This window comes from Barbus barbus (genome assembly GCF_936440315.1).
Source record: "Barbus barbus genome assembly, chromosome: 42".
NCBI classification, from domain to species: Eukaryota; Metazoa; Chordata; class Actinopteri; order Cypriniformes; family Cyprinidae; genus Barbus; species Barbus barbus.
In genome coordinates, this window is record NC_136720.1 from 27,236,570 (window position 1) to 27,249,506 (window position 12,937).

Sequence of the window (12,937 nt, forward strand, 5' to 3'; positions counted from 1 at the left end):
ACATTATCACATAACATCACAACATATCATCACAGCACAGCACATCAATACCACATCACATCATCATCACAGCACATCATCACATAACATCACAACATATCATCACAGCACAGCACATCAATACCACATCACATCATCATCACAGCACATCATCACATGACATCACATCATCATCACAGCACATCATCACAGCACATCACAGAACATCACATCGTCACAGCATAGCACATCATATAATAACATCACATGATCACATCACATAACATCACATCATCATCACATCACATCATCATATCACAGAACATCATCACATCACATTATTTGTATAATCACATAACATCACAACATCACATCATATCACATCATATAATCACATAACATCACATGATCAAATCACATAACATCACATCATCACCACAGCACGTCATCACATAACATCATAACATATCATCACAGCACAGCACATCAATACCAAATAACATCACAAAATATCATCACAGCACAGCAAATCAATACCACATTACATCATCACAGCACATCATCACGACATCACATCATCATCATCTTCACAGCACTTCATCACATCAACACATCACAGAACATCACATCATCATCACATCATCACAGCAAATCACATCACATCAACACATAACATCACATCATCACCACAGCACATCATCACATGACATCACATCACAGAACATCACATCATCACATCATATCACATCATATAATCACAGAACATCACATGATCAAATCACATAACATCACATCATCACCACAGCACGTCATCACATAACATCATAACATATCATCACAGCACAGCACATCAATACCAAATAACATCACAAAATATCATCACAGCACAGCAAATCAATACCACATTACATCATCACAGCACATCATCACGACATCACATCATCATCATCTTCACAGCACTTCATCACATCAACACATCACAGAACATCACATCATCATCACATCATCACAGCAAATCACATCACATCAACACATAACATCACATCATCACCACAGCACATCATCACATGACATCACATCACAGAACATCACATCATCACATCATATCACATCATATAATCACAGAACATCACATCATAACATCACAAAACATTATCACATCATCATCACATCATATCATCACATTACATCACATCATCCCATCACATCACATTATATCATCACATAACATCACAACATCACATCATATAATCATATAGCATCACATCATCTAATCACATAACATCACATCATCGTCACAGAACATCACATCATAACATCACAGAACATTATCACATCACAGGACATTATGTCATCACAGCTCATCACATCAAGAACATCATCACATCAGCATCACAGCACACAGGCATCTGATATAGAGAAACTTTGCACCTTTTCATCAGTCACATCAGATCTCTGCTTCAGAAGTCATGTGTGAGTGATGTGATTATTGGTCCTGTTGTAAATGAGCTTGATAGTGAGGAGAGCAGAGGTGAAGGTGTAGTTTTATGACGGTTTGTGATAAACATTCCTCTACAGCAGATCAAAGTTCTTCCTGTGTGTTAGTGACCTGTGAACCGGATCGGATGGAGATCAGCCTTCACACGCACCACACCGGTCAGTCCAGTCCTCACAATCTACCATCGTCCTTCATCACTGCCTGCTCATAATCATTTAAAAACGCATCAATATTCAACATACATCGAGCTGCTTGTTACAGCACTCATTCTTATTAATATTATAACAACATAAAACATTTTGAAATGCTATGAGCAGCCAGTACTCACATTAAATGTCTATATTCTTGCTGTAATAATCACTACATGTAAATAATTAATATAATGATATCTAATATATAACACATCCTCATGCATCTGCATGTCAGTTTGTCACTTTACTGATGAAAAAAACGAATTTGAAGTAATGGCAACAATAATGAATGTGCATTGTTGATTTATTTGTGATTCTTAGTATGTGGGTTATTATCGAGCTCTTTGGACTTCAGGATCCATAAACAGGCTTGAACAGATAACGTGATCCAGATCGAGAGGCTCGTTGGCTTTTCTCTCAGGTCTTTGATTGTAGACTGGTTTGCTGTGTGCAGGTCTGTGAGGACGTCTGTCTCTTCTGCTCCGTGTTCCTCAAACATCACATCATGTTCATCAGCTGTGTTCTGCTGCTGTGTCTCCTGCACGTCTGCGGCGGGACACCGGACCCCGACAGAGAGATGTGCTACTCGCGGCAGCATCGGGACGTCGCTGTAAACGCGCATGTGGCTCTGGATCAGAAGGGAACCGTCATGGTGGCCCGAGCCAAGCCGTCAGAGAAAGACTGCATCCTAACCTGCTGCTCGGAGGACGTCAGCCCAGGTACGACACAAACACGCTGCAAATACAAATTCCAGTTTTGAATATTCGTCAAGTTTAAAATAAAAATCCTCATTCGAATGCAAACACTGTCAGTGGCGCACGAGATGCGATGACGATGTAAGTGTCTATGGTTTTTAATGGGTTTTTTAGCCACTGCGTTGTTCATTCAAAATATTGCAGAAAAAGAGAACATCAATGCGGAGACGATGTTATTTACCTCTAAACTGAAACCAAGCCGTTCACACAGAACACATATTTATTGCATTTTCTAGAGAGACATCTATCACTCTCGCACAAGAGAGCCACATGTTCCATTTAAATTAATGCAAGTTCAACTTTGAAAAAACGTGTCTTGAGACTTCGTGGCGGGGTTTTTCTATCCACTGCATCTCATGTTTTTAATAGAAAAAAGTACTCTTTGTTATTGGCTTGCGTTTCTTTTTTATTATTATTAAACTATGCATACATGATGCTGTTTTGTTTATAATTGTTTAAGCAACTTAATTAATTAAATGTGTCCCTGCAGCACAAAAGCAGTCATCAGTAACACAGGTATATTTGTAGCAATAGACAACAATACACTGTATGGATCAAAATTATACATTTCTCTTTTATGACAAAAATCATTAGGATATTAACATCATGTTCCATGAAGATATTTAGTACATTTCCTACCGTAAATATATCAAAAATTCATTTTTGATTAGTAATATGCATTGCTAAGAACTTCATTTGAACAACTTTAAAGGAGATTTTCTCAATATTTAGATTTTTTTGCTCCCTCAGATTCCAGATTTTCTAATAGTTGTATCTCAGACAAATATTGTCCTATCCTAACAAACCATACATCAATGGAAATATTATTTATTCAGCTTCAGATGATGTATACATCTCAATTAAAACAAATGTACCCTCATGACTGGTTTTGTACTCCAGGGTCACATATTTGTTTTATAAACATCATGCACTTTTTCACAGATAATAGCGTTATCTTATTGCTGTAATAAACGTGCATTAGTAATATTTTGCTCTTGTGGTCTCAGGAGAGAAGCCAAAAGCTTTTTTCACCCTAACTGAAATTATGCCTTTTAAATTTGAATATGATTCAAATATTGATAATATTGAAGATAAAAATTTGAGTTGAGTTTTTCAGCCATTTTGACAGCCCTAACGAGTGCTGTTCATCTGCGTCTGTGCTCTCTCAGGGCTGAAGTGTAATCTGGTGGTGTATAAACCGCCGGAGAGGCTCGGAGATCTCAACTGTGAGCTCTTCCACTGTCCGAGCGAGAGAGACTGCCCGCTGATGACGGCCAACGCTGGAGTCAACACTTACAACATATTCAAGGGTGAGCAGAACCACAGGAACATCAGCAATCACGCTTCAGGTTTATCCTGTAGTACTTCACTGGTGTGGTTTCTTGGGGATATCGCCTCAGTTCTTCTGATTCTGTTCTTTCTGATTCTTCATGTAATCGCAGACGGACTGGATAATGATCAGATCAGATCACTGTGTGGAGCAAACAAAAATATCACTGGATTATAACAATTAATGGCAAAGGGAATGTTTGGAAATGTAAACTGATCTACTGACACACTACAGCAAAAGATAGAAATAACTTCATGGTTTTAATAGCTTCAATCCATGTTTTGTTGGTGAAAATGCTCTCCTTCTTTTTCTAGTAGTGTGTGTGTGTGTGTGTGTGTGTGTATATATGTGTGTGTGTGTGTGTGTATATACAGTTGAGGTCAAAAGTTTACATATACTATTCAGAATCTGCAAAATGTTAATTATGTTACCAAAATAAGAGCTATCATACAAAATGCATGTTATTGTTTATTTAGTACTGACCTGAATAAGATATTTCACATAAAAGATGTTTACATATAGTCCATGAGAGAGAATAATAGTTGAATGTATAAAAATGACCCCGTTCAAAAGTTTACATCCCCTTTATTCTTAATACTGTGTTGTTCCCTGAATGTGCATTTAGTACTGCCCTTTGGAAGCTACAGAAGTTACTTGCATGTTTCCCAGAAGACAATATAAGTTAAATTTACCCTGTAAATTTACTCTTAGTGCATGTTTTTTCTTCTGGAGCATCAGTGAGCGTTTGAACGTTCTGTAATAGCTGCATATGAGTCCCTCAGTTGTTCTCAGTGTGAAAAGATGCATCTTGTGGGAGCTGAAAGATTTTTCTGAAGAACAGCAAACAGAAACATTGGGACACCCCAGAGGTTTGACTACTTTAGAACAAATCTTAATGTTTAAGCATATAAAGATATTCTAGGGAATTGTGTGCTTCTAATTTTATAGCAACAGTTTGGACAGAACCCTTTTCTATTCTAACATGACATGAGTCAGTGTGGAAGAACTGGACTGGTCTGCAGAAACCTCTAAAGCAAAAAACTCATCACCAAACACCAGTTGGGTTAGGGATAGTTGAATATATCAAAGTTAAAGTTATATTAGTTAAAAATATTAAAACTAATTCAGACTACGAATAAAAAAACTACAATAGTATCTTCAGTGATACTAAAACAACACTCTTTGGTTTCTGCTATTGATTTGATTTTTCAGGTTTAACTCATCCAACAACTAAAGGAAGTGGAAGAACTACAGCCAAACCTGCAGCACCACAGCCAACCACGACTACACCCACACCTACAACTACACCCACAACACCTGCGACTACACCCACACCTACAACTACACCCACAACACCTACAACTACACCCACGACACCAGCACCAACAACCAGCACCAGCACCACATCCAGCAGTGAAGCCACCGAAGCAGCGCTGACTGAGTCAGAATCACCCGAGATGCTGGAAACCGTCGCTATGACGACCGCATCCACTACCACAGCAACCAGCACCACACAGTCCTCCTCCACTAAAAGCAGCAGCACTAAAGCGCCACGGTCACCCATCAAACCCAACCGACCCAAGAAACCCAGCAAACCCTCGAGACCAGAGATGCATTCAGTGAAGCCTGGCAGATTCACAACGGTCCCGACGAGCAGCACACCTGCAACTACAACCACACCTGCAACTACAACCACAACACCTGCAACTACAACCACAACCACACCTGCAACTACAACCACAACACCTGCAACTACAACCACAACCACACCTGCAACTACAACCACAACACCTGCAACTACAACCACAACCACACCTGCAACTACAACCACAACCACACCTGCAACTACAACCACAACCACACCCGCAACCACACCCGCAACTACAACCACAACCACAACTATAACTACAACTACAAGCACAGCAGCGCTGATTGAGCTGGAGAGCGACCCGAAGCGCCGGGATTTCAGTCGTCCCGTTCAGTCTCTTCCGGGGAAGCCCAAGGTGTCTCGAGTGATGTGGAAGAACAGCCTGGTGGCCATCGTGGTGATCACGCTCGTCTTCCTCACGCTCATCCTCGCTCTGGTGGCCCGTAAAGCCATGGAGTCCTTCGACAGACGTCACTACACCAGACTGGAGCTCAATGACCTGCACTACGAGGTTTAAACGCCATCTGATGGAGAAATGTGTTTTCCTGTTAGATCACTGGGAAAAAGCTTTGTATTTGAATATTTAGGCTGTTTGGTGTAGACACTGAACGCTGTCGACGCTTCATCTGTGAATAGAGATTGAAGGAGAGAAATCAAAAGCAATACACTGAACTCAGGTGGAGTGCGATGGTGAGCAGCATCACTCCTGCAAGACGTTTCTTTGGCTCGTGTTTGGTTTATAAGTGCACTGATATCCTGGCTGTTTCTCTCACTGTGTTTTCCTGATCCAGAGCACAGATCTCCTTCACTAATGGATGTGCACCTCTATCATCTGACGTGAGCACTGGCGAGATCCTCACATGCGTTTCATGTTTTCACTGTAACTGAACGAGCGAATGAATGTGGCTGTTTGTAATTCACTGCGTTTTTTTGGATGATTGTCTGCTTTAATGATCACTGAACAACTGCATGAGATTCAGAAATCTGTCCGGTTCATTCAGTTTGTTTCGATCTTATTCTTCTTCTGTATTTTCTAATGTTGTTGGTACATCTTTGGTGGGCCGTGGCTTTTACAGACACCTTGAGATTAATGTGATTATTTCTCTTGCAAGAAATAAAACTGAGTGTTTTTCAGTATTTAAAAGATTTATTATATTCTGATTTAAAACAAGAGTGTTGAAGGTTCATTTTTATGAGTTCTGCAAATACACAAGCAACAATAAGTGACAGACAATAATGTTTCAAAAGCTCGTTTAGAATACTTGTTAGTGCAGCTGTTCAACATTGATAATAATGATAAATGTTTGTTGATCAGTAAATCAGTATATTATTATGATTTCTGAAGATCATGTGACACTGAAGACTGGAGTAATGATGCTGAAAATACAGCTGCAGATCACAGAAATACATTACAGATTAACACATATTCACATAGAAAACAAACATAAAATAATAATATTTCACAATTTATACTGTATTTCTGATCAAATAAATGTAGTCTTGGTGAGTTTCTTTCAAATGACATTAGAAATCTTATGAAGAGTTCATTTGCAAAAACAGATAACTCTATTTTTAAAAACTTGTTTTTTCATCGTGCATTTCAATTAATCTCAATTAAAACTACGGTCGGGTTATTTTGATGAGGTAAAAATAACTAAAAAATACAACTAACACAATAAAACACGATAACAATAAAAAAACAGGATTATTATAAAAATAAATAAACCCCCGGGGTTATCTGTTTTTGTAAATAAACTCTTCATATACTCAATACAAATACAATTTAATGAGGCAAATGAGATGTATAATTTTATATCTGAAATGCAATGACATTTTTTTTCTGAAACTTGCACAAATTGTTTATTATCTCCACAAGAAGGCGGTGTATAACACATCTGTATATATCACACTTACCTATATATTACTGCAGGACTCACACATATATCTCTATCAGTTTTATTATGCTCTTATAGCTGTTGATAGAGACTCATTCTGACTGAAGATGGATATTTTATTGACATGTAAAAAAACAAAAAACGTAGCAACATATATACACATTATGTAGCTTAATGTATATTATTTAGTATAATATCACTGCAAACTAAATAAAAAATAATAAAGAAATAAAAAAACTAATAAAGAGAGAGAGCCTAATAGACTCCCATAATACGTGTCCGCAATATGCTGTGATAATGGAGAGCAAATGAGAGACAAAGTGAGTAATAATGAAATATAATTCGGGTTCGTGGCGCTTTGTGTTTCGAGCCGCATCACGAACCGCTGCGTGAAAAACTAGTCCCATCGGAATGCGCTTCCCTGCCTTCATCCGCGCCACATTAACCCGTTTGTTCTGCGTCTCCGCCGCGCTGTGATCTCAGACAGAGAAAGAGACGCGAATGCGATGAAACGCAACAATAGCGAGCAGAAGAGCAGCAGAGGAAGCGCGACGGAGGGAGAGGGAGAGGGAGAGGGGGAAGGGTTTGGAAGCGACCGGGCATTTTTCCTGTGAGCGGAAGGAGACGGACGGACAAGATGTCGCGGTCACACTGAAACACAGAAACAATCAAATCGATGAAAACCCGCCGCGGAGCTTCAGCGCGAGGAATCCGAATCACAGACACACGCAGCCGGAGCGATGCGAGCGAAGCGGCGCGGCTGAGCGTTGAAGATGGGTGCCGTGATACAGAGTCTCTTACTGTGTACTTTGTGTTTGCAGATACGCGGTGAGTTTCATTTAACGTTACAGCGAGGAATCGCCTCAGAACCGAGTCTCCTTGTGTGTGAATCGGTCGCGTCGTTAAATCCGTGTCGCTCGATGCTAAGCTTAGCTCTGCTGTCTGTTTGTTTGTTTGTTTGTTGGTTGATGTGTATCGTGTTTGTTTTGTTCGTTCCCTCGGTCGTGTGAATCTGGTTTCGTCTAGATAGCTAAGTAACGCTACTTTTTAGCTGCTTTTGTTCCGAAAGGCTCGAATATCTCAGTGATTTTGGCTCTAATTTGTGGCCTGTGAGCGAGTTTTGTGTGAGATCCGGCTCTCCTGCTTCAGTTATATGTGTGGAAGGACTCAAACTGATTGTTTCTTTGATTCAGATAGTCTTTCTGCACTGGAGAATCACTTTTAGCCTTAATGTGAGTGTGTTGTGTTTAACAGCTGTTCAGGTGTGTGTGTGTGTGTGTGTGTGTGTGTGTGTGTGTGAGACAGACAAACAACAGCCAGCAGCAAGAAACTCTGAAAAAGTGTGTAAAAGATCAGCTAAATGGTTGACATGATCTGAGGCCAAGTATTAAGTGTCCAAAAAGCTCAGTATTTCTTCTGTTTGCTCTTGGCTGAGTCTGGCACGGGCTTCACTGAGTCTCCCGGAGTTCTGCAACTTCCCAAATATTTGGAAAAGGAAATTCCCCATGTTAGGAAAACAGGCCGCCGGCTGGAGGCGAGAAGGTTGAGGTTGCCCTCCGTCGCAATGTGCCGGTGTTTTGTGGTGGATGTGTCAAATTGAGGTTTGATTCAGTGCCAGATCCCTGCAGAGAGAGACACACACACACTCTCTCTCTCACACACACACACACACACACACACACACAGGCCTCCATCACGCTCACTGGATACGCAGGAATCATTCTTTCTTTGGAAGAAATAACAGTTAATTTGGATTTTTCATAACCTAAAAGGTTTTATGGACACAAATGCAAAACACAGGAGTACGGCTGTACAGTAAGATGATGGAGATCACTGGTGGAGTCCTGCTGATTTTATCTGAAGTGATTCGTTCCTGAGATTTGATTCTTTTGTTTAGTTTCGGGGCAATAGTAGAGTAGGTGTTTGCGCATGAAAATTACACTTAAAAGCAATCTAGGTTCACATGTCAGGTAGTTAACACAGATTAATGTCTTAAATCAGAGCAAAAATATGAATATAAACAAAGTTGTGGCATTAATTGTTGCATGTACTGCAAATAAAACCCTCCACACTATTTTTTTTGCTTTGTTTTCCAGTAAAAATGTCTAAACTTCTTAAATCAAGATACATTTACTGGATATGCAAAATTATGAAGTCTTGAGAAATTGAGCAAAATTGAGTTTATGCTTAAAACAAGAACAAAGATCTTCTAATGAGGTCTGAGAACGTTTTGGAGTTTTTTGAGCCCACTGGCAGATTTGTTCTTGTTTTAACTATAAACTCACTCCAATTTGATCATTTTCTCAGAAAACAAGTCGTCTCGTTTCATTTTGCAAAAGTATTTTGATTTATGTAGACATTTGTACTGGAAAACAAGACCCAAACACTGAGGAAGAACATAATTTTTGTCAAGGCACAGTAAGTTCTTTTCATATTCTTAAGCTTTTTTTTTTTTGTGAATTGAATTGAAAAGTAATACAGATCTGTTTGAAGTTGCTAATACAACTCATTTACGTTTAGAGGACATATAGACACATTGGGTAGGGCTGTGTATTGGCAAGAATCTGGCGATACGATACGTATCATGATATGGGGTTGCGATAGATGCTGTAAACAAGGCGATATATTGGGATATTTCTTATTTTAGGAATAGGATATATATATTTTAGGAAAGCTGTCATTAAGAACACACCACCATATGCAAACCTTAGCAAAAATAAATAAATAACAATAGTTTAACCAGAACGCACTGGGATGTGTATTAGTAATAATCAGTCCCTGTAACACTCAACATTACTGAAGCACTTCTGTGCAGGACGAGCAAAGGGCAAATATTCAAGCGCTTGCAGGATTCTTTAGTTAAATGCATGTATAAAAAGAAAAATATATATTTATAGACTCTACTTTAAAGTTTCACAGTTTAAGTTTATAATTGTGACATACAATGTCATAACATTTGATCTGAACAAAAAATGACATCGGCTTAATATCAATGAAAAATAAAGAGCTTGCAGGATTCCTGAAGAAAACTAAACAATTGTAAAACAATCAAATAAATACAGATGTTAAACATTCTCACAGCTTTTCAGGTTGGATTTCACAGGTTTTTCAGTTTGTGTTTATGTTCCGCGTGAACCCCCCACCTGCACCAAACACCCCCGACACGAACTATATTAACGCTAACAGTAGTGGAGTGCGCTGATGCTAGTGTTTCCTGTCACTGTTTAAGTTCAGAGATGAAGACTAGCGGTCGGGATATGAACTCAAAACGAAACAACTGCCATGAATCTTGTATGATTTTTTTTTTTTTAAATATCGATATTCCGTTTTGGAGAATCGATACCGTATCGCCAAACAAGATATCGCAATACTCACGTGTATCGATATTTTCTTACACCCCTAATATTGGGTTCCCTTCAATCTGGTCCTCAAATTCTTTACTTGGTCTTAAATGGAGCTTCATAAAACTTGCAGAAACCCTGAGAATCAAACCCATGACACTAGCTATGTTTCCACTGACCTGTTTTTATGTGCATTTTGGGATATCGCATAAAAAACGCTGGATGGAAACGCCAAGATGCGCATAAATTCTAAAAATGCACATAAAAAAAACTTATGCGCTCAACTAAGTAGGATAAATTTCTTATCCGTTTAGAAAACATGCGCATAAACTACGATAGAAACACTTCTACCGAATAAATTCGGTAGAAAAAATAAATTTTTCCGTGCGAGGGCGCCCCCTGGCGTCCAGTATGAATGAAACACACATTACATGTGTTTATAGCACTCAATAATGGCCAGTCCATCCTATTTTGGGTAAAAATCTGAAAAATAATACATCTCTCAACAGAAATGTTAAACAGACATATAATAATCCATGCTTTTTCCAGTGTGCAGAGGTTTACAGGAATTTTGTTGTTAATTTGTTGCAAAAAAACACTCTGGTGTGCCAATCAGACCCGAGGACCGTATTGAACCGTGGACTAACTGTATTACTACATCCCTAGTGTGGAATCATTCAGAATCAAAAGAATCATGGTGTGTGTGGAATCCAGTCTTCATTTTGATTTAGTCTTAGTCTTTGGACTAAAATGACATTTAGGGTGCTTTCAGACCTGTAGATTGTTTGCTTTGTTCCGAAACAGGGATTCATTTGTTACATTGTTGCATTTTCTTCTTGGTTCGGTTCGCTTTCACACGGCAACATTGTAAAGCGCACCAAAATGTGTTTATGCAAGTCACATGTGAGTAAAGCTGTCCTCTTATTGGTCAGAGTTCACTTGTTTACGTTTCTCTGCGGCATTCATCAAGATGGATTAACAAGTTTGCTCCGCGGGTTTATTGCGGCTTTATAGCTGTCCTGCTCATTCCTCTCTAATATATCTATCTATATATAATTTATCTATCTATCTATATATATATATATATATATATATGAAATATAATTGTATGTATATAATTATGCATACATGCATACATAATATATATTATAATGCAGTTACAGCCAGCGTGAATCGAGGCTTCGTCAGGACAGCATTCTTGTAATGCGCGGAGAAGAGTAATTAATTACACAACATTTTAATATGAAGAGGTGCTCTTTGGTTTTCAACTGCAATAACAAATATTCTAACTAATAAAATCAAAGTTTCTCACAAATTCTAACTTGCATTCACAAAATAATTTGTTACATTTATATAGCGCTTTTCTGGGAACTCGAAGCACTTGACTGCTAGACACAAAAGACACTGACTGCTGCTTTTTATATAACATATTTCCCGTTATGAATTATGATACCGCTTGGTTCGTTGGGCCTTTCTCACCACAAACGAACCGCACCAAGAGAGAAAACAAACTCTAGTGCGATTCAACCGAACTAAATGATGCAGGTGTGAAAAGCTCCCTTAGTTTCAGTCATATTTTAGTCATCTGAATTTGTTTTAGTTTTAGTCTAGTTTTAGTCGACTAAAATCTACTGGGTTTAGTTAAAGTGTAATGCATTTATTAAAACATTTCTCTAAAATCATTAGAGAAAACATCTATTTACATAGTATGAAAGAATATGGTCCTCTTTTGAATGAAATGGGCTACCAGTCTTATATTATTTATAACAATTTGCATACATGCATCCTTCATTCATTTAAGCAGACATTTGTGACCCTGGAGCACAAAACCAGTCATAAGGGTCAATTTTCTGAAATTGAGATTTATGCATCATCTGAAATCTGAATAAATAATCTCTCCATTGATGTATGGTTTGTTATGATAGGACAATATTTGTCTGAGATACAACTATTAGAAAATCTGGAATCTGAGGGAGCAAAAAAATCTAAATATTGAGAAAATCTCCTTTAAAGTTGTTCAAATGAAGTTCTTAGCAATGCATATTACTAATCAAAAATGAAGTTTTGATATATTTATGGTAGGAAATGGGGGAAGTTGTGGCCTAATAGTTAGAGAGTCGGACTCGTAATCCAAAGGTTGTGGGTTCGAGTCTCGGGCCGGCAGGGATTGTAGGTGGGGGGAGTGAATGTCCAGCGCTCTCTCCACCCTCAATACCACGACTGAGGTGCCCTTGAGCAAGGCACCGAACCCCCAACTGCTCCCCGGGCGCCGCAGCATGGCTGCCCACTGCTCCGGGTGT

The 12,937-nt window shown here is 38.8% G+C and overlaps 1 protein-coding gene across 2 annotated transcripts in view; it reads left to right on the top strand.

Annotated features, from left to right (window-relative positions):
- Nucleotides 1–7,849: 7,849 nt before the first annotated feature.
- The window catches only part of LOC306861365 (low-density lipoprotein receptor-related protein 6-like), a 63,423-nt gene continuing 58,335 nt past the window's right edge, over nucleotides 7,850–12,937 (top strand). Inside the window, exon 1 of one of the 2 annotated variants that reach the window (XM_079403585.1) lies at nucleotides 7,850–8,124. In XM_079403585.1, the coding sequence (XP_079259711.1) occupies nucleotides 8,070–8,124 (55 nt within the window). In that variant the 5' untranslated portion in view covers nucleotides 7,850–8,069. The remainder of the gene's footprint in view (nucleotides 8,125–12,937) is intronic. The other variant, XM_079403586.1, reaches the window with a different exon arrangement.